Consider the following 14,680-nt stretch of genomic DNA (forward strand, 5'->3'; position numbering starts at 1 on the left):
GTTTGGTGTCTTAGCTGGCTCTCAGATGTGCACAGCTTGATATGATCTCATTTTTTTCAGAGGAAGCAGCCTCTGTTCAGCTCTTAGTCACAGATGACCTTCTGCAACATCTCTTCTAGCATCTGAACACTTGTAAGTGGTGGGAGGGGATGTTTTTGAGACCGGAACACTTTGAGTAATCTAGCTCACGCAGACATTCTTCTTCATGAATGATCGAGTTACCTAACTTTCTACCAGAAACTGATGATTGTGCATCAGAATTACTTTTTCAGAAAAGCTGATCTACCACATATCAAAAGAGATAGCACATAGAAAAACTGCTGTGGATCAAGAACTGGAAGACCGAGGAACTGAGAATGCTACTTCACTTCTTTAATCCTGTTTTTTCACTTAAAAAATGTGAGTGGCTAAATTAAAGGTCTTCAGTCCTTTCTAAAGGTTTGATGTAAAACAAACATGCATCTTTCATCACACTGGCATCCTCCTGCTGCTGCTGCTGCTAAGTCGCTTCAGTCGTGTCCAACTCTGTGCGACCCCATAGACGGCAGCCCATCAGGCTCCCCCGTCCCTGGGATTCTCCAGGCAAGAACACTGGAGTGGGTTGCCATTTCCTTCTCCAATGCATGAAAGTGAAAAGTGAAAGGGAGGTCGCTCGGTTGTGTCCGACTCTTAGCGACCCCATGGACTGCAGCCTACCAGGCTCCTCCGTCCACAGGATTTTCCAGGCAAGAGTACTGGAGTGGGATGCCTAATTCACCCTAAAAATACAGATTAAATTCTGACCTTCAGCAGAGTTACCCAGCTCCTGCTCATCTCAAACACCATCCCCCCCTTTTTTTTGGCTGTGCTGGGTCTTTGTTGTGGCGTGCAGGCTTCTTTATTTGTAGTACATGGGCTCAGTTGCCTGGGGGCACGTGGAATCTTAGTTCCCCGACCAAGAATCGAACCAGCATTGCCTGCATTGGAAGGCGGGTTCCCAACCACTGGACCACACGGGAAGTCCATCAAATACCCCTGAGCAGTGCAGAGATGTAGCCCACGAGAGGAACCAGGTTTATAGAGCACATCCATGACTCTGCTGCAGCAATCCACAGTTAGTAGTCGAAATTCAATCAGAAGGCCTTGCCATCTTAACCAAAATACATTCTGCTGAGTTGGCCCTTATGCTCCCTCCATGTCTTATGGGGCCTGGTCCCCATGTCTTGCTTTCCTATATTTATTATTTTTAGGATCTGATGAAAACTACAAACCCAATCTCCTCTCCCAACCATATATACACATGTGTGTACACATTTTTTTATCTGCATACAATTTTGTGGAGTTCAGGAACTTTTTTAAGCGCAAGTGTATATACTGTCACCTACCTCCAGCATCAAGGATGCTGGATGTCTGCTGGACTATTAGGGAGCAAAAAGGATGTTGTATTCAGTGACCAACTTCATTCTACTGTTAGAAAAACAGAGCTCATTTCAAAATGGAGAATAACAAACTATTTTAACTATTACAACTACTTCTTAGTCAAGAAATTTATGAAAATTTAAAAAATATTTTGGTTTTTAAACTATTGTACTTGAGCTTTCATTATTTTTTGGCTGCACAGCTTACAGAATCTTAGTTTCCCAACCAGGGACCAGAGCCAGGTCACAGGGAAAGCGCCAAATCCTAACCACTGGACTGCCAGGGAAGTACCCTTCCTCCATAAATTTTAGTATGTTATATTTCCGTTTTCATTTGTCTCTAGGTATGTTTTGATATCTCCTTTGACGACACTGGTTGACCAATAGCATGTTGTTTAATTCCCACGTTTTTGTGATTTTCCTATATTTTTCTTGTGATTGATTTCTAGTTTCATAGGAATGATGCTACTTTATCTCCCTCGCTAACATTAACAAAATGGAATTTACATGCACATAATGGCTAAATTAAGAGTTGTGGTCATTAGAGCAATAAATCTTCACTAGGACAAAAACTCAAAAGGCCTCCTCTCTACAAGGCAGAATCCTTACCAACTAAAACCACATTTTTGTAATTCTCTAGCATGACAGTCTCTGAGAAGGCAATGGTACCCCACTCCAGTACTCTTGCTTGGAAAATCCCATGGACGGAGGAGTCTTGTAGGCTGCAGTCCATGGGGTCGCTGAGTCAGACACGACTGAGCGACTTCACTTTCACTTTTCACTTTCATGCCTTGGAGAAGGAAATGGCAACCCACTCCAGTGTAGCAGCAGCATGACAATCTAGAAAGAGGCCCTCTGACCCTGGTCCAAGAAACTCTATTCATCTTTGGTTATGTATACAGCTTCATCCTGGAAGGTCAGTGAGTTCTGAAAGAATTCCTCGAGTCAGTACTCTGGCAGCTCACGGCTGGATGAGAGCAGTGTATGAGGCAGGGGTGACAGATTTTCTAGTTCTTCTGGCAGCTTGAATTCATTGCTGAATAAAAACTGATCCAGAAATTTCTCTTGCCTGTTTCTGATTTTGCCTTATTCCCCTTTCTACATCCTATGACCAAAGTGGTAAATGGTGATGTCATTCCCAGAACAGACAAATAGGAAAATCACACCTAGATAGTTTAAGGCACATCTGTTGTTTGAAACACACACACACACACACACACACAAAGCAAAAGATTTCTTTTTGTCTATTATTGCTGTCTAAAATTCACTCATCTGAAAGAGGCATTCCAAATAAGTGAATTAATTCGTTGTCCGAACGAAAGGCTTTATGGATAATCACCACGGTTGAGAGGTAACACTGTTGTGTTAACTACCATTGCAGCCGTCTTTTCTGCTTTAGTGGCCTGCAAGAAAAAAATCATTTCTGCATATGCTTATGAGATCTCCCTCCATCCCTTATTCCTTTTAGTCTTTGTCTGTCCCCTCACACTAATGAAACTAAGCTCGCTAGGCTCTGAAACCCGTTATAAAATGTTTATTATGTGTGCCAAGTGCTTTAAAGTCATTCTCACGTTTCCTTCTACGAGATTCACTAGGAAGGCATCAGTATTTTCTTTCTTTTTTTTTTTTTTTAAATTTTATTTTATTTTTAAACTTTACATAACTGTATTAGATTTGCCAAATAGGCATCAGTATTTTCACCCTGAGTTTTCGGCTGAAGAAACTTAACGAGATAAAGCAAACTGACACAGTCACAGTCTGTAGAGAAATGAGGCTCAGTTTTGTTCTCAAAGTCCAGTGAGCACTAAGCACCAGAATCACCCACAGGGCTTGTAAAACAACCGACTGCCGGGCCCCAACCCCAGATTGCTACGCAGGTGTGGAGCCGGGCTCAATAATGTGCATTTCTAAACAATTCTCAGGTGATGTCCAAGCTGCTAGTCCGGGGACCACCTTTAAGAACCACTGTTTCACACCTTTGCTCCTCAAAGTGTGTTGGAGAAGGCACAGCATCGACGTCCTCTCGGAGCTAATTAGGAACGCAGCATCTCGGGCCTCACCGTAGACCTACTGAACCAACTCTGCACTTTTAATAAGATTCCAGGTGATTCCTGGGCACGGTGTGCGCCCTCATCACATAGATGCGAGACAGACTCTAAAGGAGGCAACAGATAAATTTTCATTTACAGAGAGCGTCTCTGGCTTAAGGATTAGCAAGGAGAACCCCGCTCACCCCGGACCACAAGAGCGAGAACTGAGATTCGGGGATTCCAGGCCTCGGCACCGCCCCTTCCGCCTCTTGGTCGCACCGCGCCCCGCCTCTCCCGCGAAGATGCTCATGTTAATTGGCCAGCGGGGCCTCCGCGCCCCGCCCAGGGCTCGTCTCGGCTCCGCCTCCTTCCAGAGGGCGGAGACTGCACAGACGCAGACTGCGCGCTCTTCCCGCTCGAGTCTTCCCGGTTTCTCCGGGTCACCGAGCCCTCCTCCTAGAGCAGACCCTGGGGTCACCCTTACCTCCGGGGCCGACCGAGCCGCCACCCGGAAGTGCAGATGTCTCCGAGGTTCTTAACGTCTTTTTTTTTTTTTTTTTTTAAGAATGCCTGCCGTTACTCTCTCATTCACCCCACGAACAATTCTTGGGTGTCTGCCCTTTGGCAGAGAGATAAACAAGACACGGTCCCTGTCCACATAAAGGACTGTGGGACTGGGTGATAAGAGCTGCCCCAGAGGGTAACGGCCCTGAGCCTGGCAGTTAGTTGCCGGCTACGCAGAGACTCAGGTGTTTGGTGGATGGAGAGCTCTGGTTGGAGAGCATTCCGAGTGGAAGAAAGGTGGCCGTCATGAAAACTCTCCGTGTGCAGGGCGCGTGGGTGCCTGGAGACGAAGCTGGAGAGGTAAGCAGAGGCGATCCTGAAGGGCTTTGTATGCATCATAAGAAATTTCAACCATGTCCTGAGTAGTCTAGACGGTATTTTAATCCGGAGATGTGGGGTCTCATCTGCACTTTAAAATGCAGCTGGCAGCCAGGCTGGGTTGAAAGAGGAAAACAAGTGAAGGCTGTTAAAAGAGTATGACGACAGAATGGAGGCAGTGGTGGCCTGATATTATGTATTTATTCAGTAGCTGTCTTTTCTCTTGTGCTAAGATTAACTTCCATGGGACAAGGATTTATGTCTGTTTAGTTCATTTCTCTTACCCAGCACTTAGAAGGGTGCCTGGAACACAGCAGACCCTTAAGAAATGTTTTGTTGGATGGATGAATGAATCAGTTGGGGGTTGACAGGACTTCCTGTCTAATTAAACAGTAGATGAAAGTGGGAAGTAGAGGAGACTGATCACTGAAGATTAGATCACAAATAGTGGAACCCTTGGGACTTCCTTGGTGGTCCAGTGACTAAAACTCTGCGCGCCCAGCCAGGGGGCCCAGGTTCGATCCCTGGTCAGGGAACTAGATCCTGCATACCATAACTAAGACCGGGCACAGCCAAATAAATAACAAATTGTTGTTGTTTGGTCGTTAAGTTGTGTCTGACTCTTGCGACCCTGAGGACTGCAGCACTCCAGACTTCCCTGTTTTTCACGATCTCCCGGAGTTTGCTCAAACTCATGTTCATTGAGTCGATGATGCCATCCAACCATATCATCCTCTGTCACCCCTTCCCCTCCTGCCCTCAATCCTTCCCAGCATCAGGCTCTTTTCCAGTGAGTCGGCTCTTCGCATCAGGTGGCCAAAGTATTGGAGCTTCATCATCAGTCTTTCCAATGAATATTTAGGGTTGATTTCCTTTAGGACTGACTGGTTTGATCTCCTATTAACTTTTTAAAAATAATAGTGGAATTCTGTTTGGTAGGTGTTTGCTGAGAACTTCTCCTGGGCTGACCTGACAAGATGCTGTAGGGCAGAAGTCCGAAACAGGCTCCAATTTCTGGTGTCGTCAAAGTAGGGCCTCTGCCACCAAGTATCAGTTCTAGGTTTTGGTTCCACCAGGAAGAATGTCAGTTTCTTTTCTGCCCACTCACAGGACTGAATTTGAGAAGGTCATAATTTTTGTTTTGAATATTATCAGCCTAGAATCCAGATCACTGACTTTAAGGCTGTTTGTTATTATATTGATGTAACATAATATTGATGTAACGTCATTTAATAAAACCATTCCTTGGTGATTTAGTTGTTTGTTTACCTTCAGAGATATGCAGAAATGAATATCTTCATGCCTTCTCTTTCCTTTCTTTTCTTTTTGGCTTTTGTTGAATACTTTTTCCCCCCACAGAAGTAGATTACTAGTCAAAAAATATAGCTCTTACTATATATTGACTGGTTTCTTTTCCAAAAAGTTAATCATAGCAACTGCAACAACCATTTATGCAACAATAATTAGTACAAATTGAGTATCTACTGGTAGAGGCTCTGAGCTCTGTGGGCATAAGATGAGCAAAACAGACAGACCCTGCCCTCCTGTAGCTTCCAGTCTAGTACAGGAGGGTGGCATTCATCAGCAAATCACACAAGTGTATAATTAGAAAGTAACACATCATTTCAGTTCAGTTCAGTTGCTCAGTCGTGTCCAACTCTTTGCGACCCCATGAATCGCAGCATGCCAGGCCTCCCTGTCCATCACAAACTCCCAGAGTTTACCCAAACTCATGTCCATCAAATCGGTGATGCCATCCAGCCATCTCATCCTCTGTCGTCCCCTTCTCCTCCTGCCCCCAATCCCTCTCAGCATCAAGGTCTTTTCCAATGAGTCAACTCTTCGCATGAGGTGGCCAAAGTACGGGAGTTTCAGCTTTAGCATCAGTCCTTCCAATGAACACCCAGGACTGATCTCCTTCAGGATGGACTGGTTGGATCTCCTTGCAGTCCAAGGGACCCTCAAGAGTCTTCTCCAACACCACAGTTCAAAAGTATCAATTCTTCAGTGCTCAGCTTACTTTACAGTCCAACTCTCACATCCATACATGACCACTGGAAAACCATAGCCTTGACTAGACGGACCTTTGTTGGCAAAGTAATGTCTCTGCTTTTGAATATGCTATCTAGATTGGTCATAACTTTCCTTCCAAGGAGGAAGCATCTTTTAATTTCATGACTGCAATCACCATCTGCAGTGATTTTTGAGCCCCCCAAAATAAAGTCTGACACAGTTTCCCCAACTATTTCCCATGAAGTGATGGGACCAGATGCCATGATCTTCGTTTTCTAAATGTTGAGCTTTAAGCCAACTTTTTCACTCTCCACTTTCACTTTCATCAAGAGGCTTTTGAGTTCCTCTTCACTTTCTGCCATAAGGGTGGTGTCATCTGCATATCTGAGGTTATTGCTATTTCTCCCAGCAATCTTGATTCCAGCTTGTACTTCTTTCAGCCCAGCGTTTCTCATGAGCGGAAACATAAAGTAACACATCAGATCAGATCAGATCAGTCGCTCAGTCGTGTCCAACTCTTTGCAACCCCATGAATCGCAGCACGCCAGGCCTCCCTGTCCATCACCAACTCCCGGAGTTCACTCAGACTCACATCCATCGAGTCAGTGATGCCATCCAGCCATCTCATCCTCTGTCGTCCCCTTCTCCTCCTGCCCCCAATCCCTCCCAGCATCACAGTCTTTTCCAATGAGTCAACTCTTTGCATGAGGTGGCCAAAGTACTGGAGTTTCAGCTTTAGCATCATTCCTTCCAAAGAAATCCCAGGGCTGATCTCCTTCAGAATGGACTGGTTGGATCTCCTTGCAGTCCAAGGGACTCACAAGAGTCTTCTCCAACACCACAGTTCAAAAGCATCAATTTCTTCAGCGCTCAGCTTTCTTCACAGACCAACTCTCAGATCCATACATGACCACAGGAAAAACCATAGCCTTGACTAGACGGACCTTTGTTGGCAAAGTAATGTCTCTGCTTTTGAATATGCTATCTAGGTTGGTCATAACTTTCCTTCCAAGGAGGAAGCGTCTTTTAATTTCATGGCTGCAGTCACCATCTGCAGTGATTTTGGAGCCCAGAAAAATAAAGTCTGACACTGTTTCCACTTTTCCCCATCTATTTCCCATGAAGTGATGGGACCAGATGCCATGATCTTCATTTTCTGAATGCTGAGCTTTAAGCCAACTTTTTCACTCTCGTCTTTCACTTTCATCAAGAGGCTTTTTAGTTCCTCTTCACTTTGTGCCATAAGAGTGGTGTCATCTGCATATCTGAGGTTATTGCTATTTCTCCCAGCAATCTTGATTCCAGCTTGTGTTTCTTCCAGTCCAGCATTTCTCATGATGGACTCTGCATAGAAGTTAAATAAACAGGGTGACAATATACAGCCTTGACGAACTCCTTTTCCTATTTGGAACCAGTCTGTTGTTCCATGTCCAGTTCTAACTGTTGCTTCCTGACCTGCATACAGATTTCTCAAGAGGCAGATCAGGTGGTCTGGTATTCCCATCTCTTTCAGAATTTTCCACAGTTTATTGTGATCCACACAGTCAAAGGCTCTGGCATAGTCAATAAAGCAGAAATAGATGCTTTTCTGAAACTCTCTTGCTTTTTCCATGATCCAGAAGATGTTGACAATTTGATCTCTGGTTCCTCTGCCTTTTCTAAAACCAGCTTGAACATCAGGAAGTTCATGGTTCACATATTGCTGAAGCCTGGCTTGGAGAATTTTGAGCATTACTTTACTAGCGTGTGAGATGAGTGCAATTGTATGGTAGTTTGAGCATTCTTTGGCATTGCCTTTCTTTGGGATCGGAATGAAAACTGACCTTTTCCAGTCCTGTGGCCACTGCTGAGTTTTCCAAATTTGCTGGCATATTGAGTGCAGCACTTTCACAGCATCATCTTTCAGGATTTGAAATAGCTCAACTGGAATTCCATCACCTCCACTAGCTTTGTTCGTAGTGATGCTTTCTAAGGCCCACTTGACTTCACATTCCAGGATGTCTGGCTCTAGGTCGGTGATCACACCATCGTGATTATCTGGGTCATGAAGATCTTTTTTGTACAGTTCTTCTGTGTATTCTTGCCACCTCTTCTTGGTATCTTCTGCTTCTGTTAGGTCCGTACCATCTCTGTCCTTTATTGAGCTCATCTTTGCATGAAATGTTCCTTTGGTATCTCTGATTTTCTTGAACAGATCCCTAGTCTTTCCCATTCTGTTGTTTTCCTCTCTTTCTTTGCATTGATTGCTGAAGAAGGCTTTCTTATCTCTTCTTGCTATTCTTTGGAACTCTGCATTCAGATGTGTATATCTTTCCTTTTCTCCTTTGCTTTTCGCTTCTCTTCTTTTCACAGCTATTTGTAAGGCCTCCCCAGACAGCCATTTTGCTTTTTTGCATTTCTTTTCTATGGGAATGGTCTTGATCCCTGTCTCCTGTACAATGTCATGAACCTCATTCCATAGTTCATCAGGCACTCTATTTATCAGATCTAGGCCCTTAAATCTATTTCTCATTTCCACTGTATAATCATAAGGGATTTGATTTAGGTCATACCTGAATGGTCTAGTGGTTCCCCCTACTTTCTTCAATTTAAGTCTGAATTCGGTAATAAGGAGTTCATGATCTGAGCCACAGTCAGCTCCTGGTCTTGTTTTTGCTGACTGTATAGAGCTTCTCTATCTTTGGCTGCAAAGAATATAATCAGTCTGATTTCGGTGTTGACCATCTGGTGATGTCCATGTATAGAGTCTTCTCTTGTGTTGTTGGAAGAGGGTGTTTGTTATGACCAGTGCATTGTCTTGGCAAAACGCTATTAGTCTTTGCCCTGCTTCATTCCGTATTCCAAGGCCAAATTTGCCTATTACTCCAGGTGTTTCTTGACTTCCTACTTTTGCATTCCAGTCCCCTATAATGAAAAGGACATCTTTTTTGGGTGTTAGCTCTAAAAGGTCTTGTAGATCTTCATAGAACCGTTCAACGTCAGCTTCTTCAGCGTTACTGGTTGGGGCATAGACTTGGATTACTGTGATATTGAATGGTTTGCCTTGGAAACGAACAGAGATCATCCTGTCGTTTTTGAGATTGCATGCAAGTACTGCATATCGGACTCTTTTGTTGACCATGATGGCCACTCCATTTCTTCTGAGAGTGTGAACTAAAAACACAGACCACTTGCCAAGAGACAGAAGTCAGTTATGCAACAATCTCAGGGGCACTGTTGGTGGTTTGGGGGGTTTTGTTTTTAATTTTACTGTATTTTACTAAAAAAATGGGGGGATTATTGGGATTGCTTTGCCTGTTTTCATTTTGAATTAATCTGAATTGTTCCTCATTCATCTGCTGCTTAAGGGAAGTCCTCTACTGTGCAAAACAAAAACCAAAAAAATGACAAATTTACACTTAAATTTTTTAAAGATAAAAACTTGGAGCATACTTACAAAGTCATCGTATCCTTTCTGTTTATTCTTTAACTGACTCCTCGTTTCTGATGCTGAAGCAGGACTCAGGTTTAAATCCCAGCTCCTCTACTTCTAGCTCTGTGACCTTGGGGAGATGAATTAAGCTTTTTGAGTCTCAGTTTCCTCATGGATCAAACAGAACTCTTACCTTCCTGGTGTGATTTTGGACCGCAGGTCACATGTGAGCCTTCCTTTATGTGGGGGAAAAAAGAGACAATAGCAGAATGGTCTTTGGCTCTTGGAAGATGTTATTACCATACCCAAACCAATACTCATGTGGTTCACAAAAACACAGGGCTCACTAAGAAAAGAATGAGCAGGTTACAGTCTTATATTCTGAAAATGCTGGATGGGTAGTGCTCAGCCTCTCAACAGGAGCCCTCCTAATCTGGATGCCAGGGAAGGCCTTCCCTAAGGAGGAGTCTTAGAGCTTAGAACTAACGGTCAGTAGGAATTCACCAGGTCAGTCAGGGCACAAACCTATGTGTCATCCTACCCTGCTCTCTCACATCCAGTCCATCAGCAGTTCTTGCTGACCATACCTTCTGACCACATATCCTGAACTCCACTGCTGCCGCTGTAGACCAGGTCACCACTGTCTCTTGCCTGGGCTACCCCAGTAGCCACCGGAGGGATTGCTGTATGCTGAATCATTTCACTCTGCTGCCCACACCCTCCAATGCCTTCCCATCACTTGTCACATTAAGTCCACATTCCTTACCATGGTCTACAAGCCCCCCCACGATCTGCCCCCCTGGCTACCTCTCTGCCCTCATTTTCTAAACAACTCTTATGTGTTCCTTCCTTAAGGCTTTGGCTCTTGCCGTTTCGTCTCCCTGGAACGTTCTCCTCATTCACCTACATGGCTACTTCAGTTTCCTGTCCAGGTGTCACTTCTCCATGGTGGGCTTCTTTGAGCTCTCCTCCACCAGCATCCTCTTCTCTCATAGTCCCTTTCCCCTGCTTTTCTTGTTTTCACAGCACTTTATAAACTCCTGCCATTATTGTGTTTTTAGTTATTTACTTGTTTGATTATTTTTTCTGTTTTCCCCACTAAAATGCAAGTTCTCTGAGAACAGGAACTTTATTCAGTGCTGATCCCAAATACTTAAACAGTGCCTGGCACATAACAAGTGCTCAACACGTATTTGTTGAGTGAAATAAATCATAAATGAATGAATGAGTCATATAAGCAAAGCGGGGGGCATTTCATGGTTGGGGGAGATGTTCTAGATAGCAGGGACTGCATGTACAGAGGGCCTGTGGCCACTAGGGGTTGCAGAACTTAAAGGAGGCCTGTGGGGTTAGTGTACAGACAGGGAGAGGCAGTGAAGGAGAGATGATGCAGAACAGGAGCCAGACCAGACTACAGAGAACCTTCTGGGCTTTGCTGTAAGGTTTTGGCCTTTGTTCTAACAGCAGTGAGAAGCTATTAAAGGGTTTCAGATAAACTGAGAATTGTATTTTTATAAGGTCTCTCTGCCTACTCCAAAGTGACAATAGTTTGCATTTGGATGGTATTGAAAAAGGTCAGTTCAGTCGCTTAGTCATGTCCCACTCTTTGTGACCCCATGGACTGCAGCACGCCAGGCTTCCCTGTCCATCAGCAACTCCCAGAGCTTACTCAAACTCCTGTCCATCGAATCAGTGATGCCATCCAACGATCTCATCCTTTTTCGTCCCCTTCTCCTCCTGCTTTCAATCTTTCCCAGCATCAGGGTCTTTTCCAATGAGTCAGTTCTTCACATCAGGTGGCCAGAGTACTAGAGCTTCAGCTTCAGCATCAGTCCTTCCAATGAATATTCAGGACTGTTTTCCTTTAGGACTGACTGGTTGGATCTCCTTGCAGTCCAAGAAAATCTCGAGTTTTCTCCAACACCACAGTTCAAAAGCATCAATTCTTCAGTGCTCAGCTTTCTTTATAGTCTAACTCTCACATCCATACATGACTACTGGAAAAACCATAGCTTTGACTAGATGGACCTTTGTTGGTAAAGTAATGTCTCTGCTTTTTAATATGCTGTCTAGGTTGGTTATAGCTTTTCTTTCAAGGAGCAAACATCTTTTAATTTCATGGCTGCAGTCACCATCTGCAGTGATTTTGGAGGCCCCCCCCCCCCCGCAAAAATAAAGTCTCTCACTGTTTCCCCATCTATTTGCCATGAAGTGATGGGACTGGATGCCATGATCTTCGTTTTCTGAATGTTGAGTTTTAAGCCAACTTTTTCACTCTCCTCTTTCACTTTCATCAGGAGGCTCTTTAGTTCTTTGCTTTCTGCCATAAGGGTGGTGTCATCTGCATACCTGAGGTTACTGATATTTCTCCCAGCAATCTTGATTCCAGCTGTGCTTCATCCAGCCCGGCATTTCACATGATGTACTCTGCATATAAGTTAAATAAGCAGAGTGACATTATACAGCCTTGATGTACTCCTTTCCTGATTTGGAACCAGTCTGTTGTTCCATGTCCAGTTCTAACTGTTGCTTCTTGACCCTACAGGAGGCAGGTCAGGTGACTTGGTATTCCCATCTCTTTTAAGAATTTTCCACAGTTTGTTGTGATCCACACAGTCAAAGGCTTTGGCGTAGTCAATAAAGCAGAAGTAGATGTTTTTTGAAAAAGATGGAGAAACGTAATTTGGAAGTAAAATGAACAGGCACTACTTCTTATCCCTATAATCCAGGGTGGATGGCTGTGCTTACTGGACCTAAGAAACAAACTTAAGATCTCTTCATTGGCACAGAATTGGGCCATGTAACACATTCTTTTTCCCCCCAAAAATAACATTTAACAAACCCTGATGGAGCTTTTGCCACGTGCCAGGCCTGTGCCAAGAGCTGCAACAGATACAAACATGGATGAGGGGTAGCAAGCCACCCAAGGAAAGTAACATCCTGATAGAAATAGTGGACTTTTGCCTTTCTTAAATTCCCTGCCTTCAAAGGAAGGTAAGTTCTACTTGCCGTTAGTGTTCAGCCCTATTTTCACTCATCTGCTTCATATTATGTACACCTTTTCACCCTCTCTGCTCACCCCAATGCCCAGCCAAACTTAGGCACTCAGTACATCTTTGAAAGAATGTAAATTTTTTTCCTTGACTATTATGGAGCCAGTTCCCTAAATTGAGGTTTCTCTTAAAGTTTACTGAGCTCATATCAACTGTCCAAGCCAAATAGAAAAGAATAACTTCCTACCTTAACTCACAAGGCTATTATGACGAAAAAAAGATTCAAGGGGCTTTGCAAATGTGAAAGGTGTGTGTTTGGATGCTAACCCCCTGCATTTGCACTGTGGTCATTACTATTATTTCCTGACAATTCAACAAATATTTCTTTTTTTTTTTTTTGCTAAATAGATCTGTATTTTAAACTGTATGATCACCTTTAAAAAACAAAATATCTTCAAATAGTTGTCACAAGGAATTAATTAGCAATATGTAGGAGTTATAAGACAAAATGTGAAATTAACAAGGACAAGCAAAAATTATACTTTCAATTAGAAATGAAGTCTTTAGAGTGTTTAATTCTCATCTATCACCATCATTATTATGTAGTCCTTATAATGAATTGAATTCGATTCTGGATCAATTGCAGCAGACAACAGTTCTTCCATTTCCTCCTGAGAAAAAGGCTCACCTTCTTCAGTCATATACTTTATCAGTTCATCCTTAGAAAGAAATCCTCGTTTAGCTGGATCTAATACCTCAAAAGCTCGAAGAAGGATATCTTCCGGAATTGGTCTATATCTTCTTTCCAGTAGCACTTCAGTCATCACTGGTAGAAATTTTTCAAATCGAATGTATCCAGTGGGGGGTTCTTCCTCTACCTCTGCAATCAGATCATGTAGCTCTCCTTCACTAGGGCAGCATCCTAATGACCTGATAATTGTTCTGACCTCTCTCACATCCACTGTATTATTTGACTCATGGTCAAACACTTCAAAAGCTTCTTTGATTTTTTTGTGAAATTCTGCTACAGCTACCTCTGTGCCGTCCCTGTCTCTGTCGTCCGCCATCTTGTTGCGGCGCCGTCGCCGGGGAGAGCAACAAATATTTCTTGAACATTTCATTTTCCTTGTGCTCAGAGCTAGAGATGGACAGATAAACAAGATACAGTTTCTGCCCTCAGGGAACTTACATTCACACGTGTGCTGGAGCACTGTGGGTCAAGGTAAAGAGAATTTGAAAGTCACTACCTACGCTTCACTGCACAGAACACAGATGCCAGAGCAGCATGCAGCATTTCCCCTTTCCACGTTTTGTTGCTTCTTACTTCCAAGCGCCTTAATGCCCATGACCCCACATGAATGGCCTTTCCCCCTTGAGTACACCCAGAGGATGCTTTATTAAATAATATTTAAAATATTGGACCTTCTGTGCAAGCAGAGGCAACAGCTTTTCTTTAAATTCCCATTAATAGCATCCCCCATTAGTATGTATTCCAGTCTCTGGTTTACGGTTGACAGATCTAGTTTTCTTTGCTCTTGCATTTTAAGTCCGCCCGGGCCCTGGAAACCCTGGTACGAGTTATGATTTTCTTGCAGGCACTAAAAAATCACGTAGCCCCTAGGGTCCTAGATATCTGGGAGCAGGGAGGTGGGGGGTGGGGGACGGGAGGAAAAGAGAGGGTTAGAGTAGATCTAAAATTAAGGGATCCATGCCCCGATCCCCACCTTCTCTTTACGCTGTTTTCAGTCTGGGGGCTAACCATCAAGACACAGTCTCGTACTTTACTGAGGTAGCCTCTGTAGACGGAAGCACTTGCAGGGTACCCAGGAAGACCAACTTTAGGAGTGGCCAGGCGCCGTGCGCGGCCTGCGGGCTCTGGTGAGGTAGAGGGATCTGTCGGAGCATGCGCATCAGTGAGCCCAGCTGCGCGCCGCGGCGGCGGTAGGCGGAGGC

General features: G+C 44.0%; 1 protein-coding gene across 2 annotated transcripts; it reads right to left on the reverse strand.

The window, feature by feature from the left end:
• Window positions 1-3,058: 3,058 nt before the first annotated feature.
• LOC129638227 (dynein regulatory complex protein 8-like) lies at window positions 3,059-14,637 on the reverse strand. 2 transcript variants are annotated; one of them, XR_008707746.1, is made up of 3 exons: window positions 14,452-14,637; window positions 9,759-9,864; window positions 3,059-3,552 (listed from the first exon to the last, which is right to left on the reverse strand). XR_008707746.1 is itself a non-coding variant. In XM_055562819.1 (2 exons), exon 2 carries the CDS (start codon window positions 13,846-13,848, stop codon window positions 13,300-13,302), a length of 549 nt encoding a protein of 182 aa, XP_055418794.1. In that variant the 5' UTR covers window positions 13,849-13,865; window positions 14,452-14,637; the 3' UTR covers window positions 13,285-13,299. The 2 variants fall into 2 exon arrangements, 1 of the variants encoding a protein (XP_055418794.1); XM_055562819.1 differs by lacking the exons at window positions 3,059-3,552; window positions 9,759-9,864 and adding an exon at window positions 13,285-13,865.
• Window positions 14,638-14,680: the final 43 nt, after the last annotated feature.

The sequence above is a fragment of the Bubalus kerabau genome, chromosome 23 (genome assembly GCF_029407905.1).
Source record: "Bubalus kerabau isolate K-KA32 ecotype Philippines breed swamp buffalo chromosome 23, PCC_UOA_SB_1v2, whole genome shotgun sequence".
Classification (NCBI taxonomy): Eukaryota; Metazoa; Chordata; class Mammalia; order Artiodactyla; family Bovidae; genus Bubalus; species Bubalus kerabau.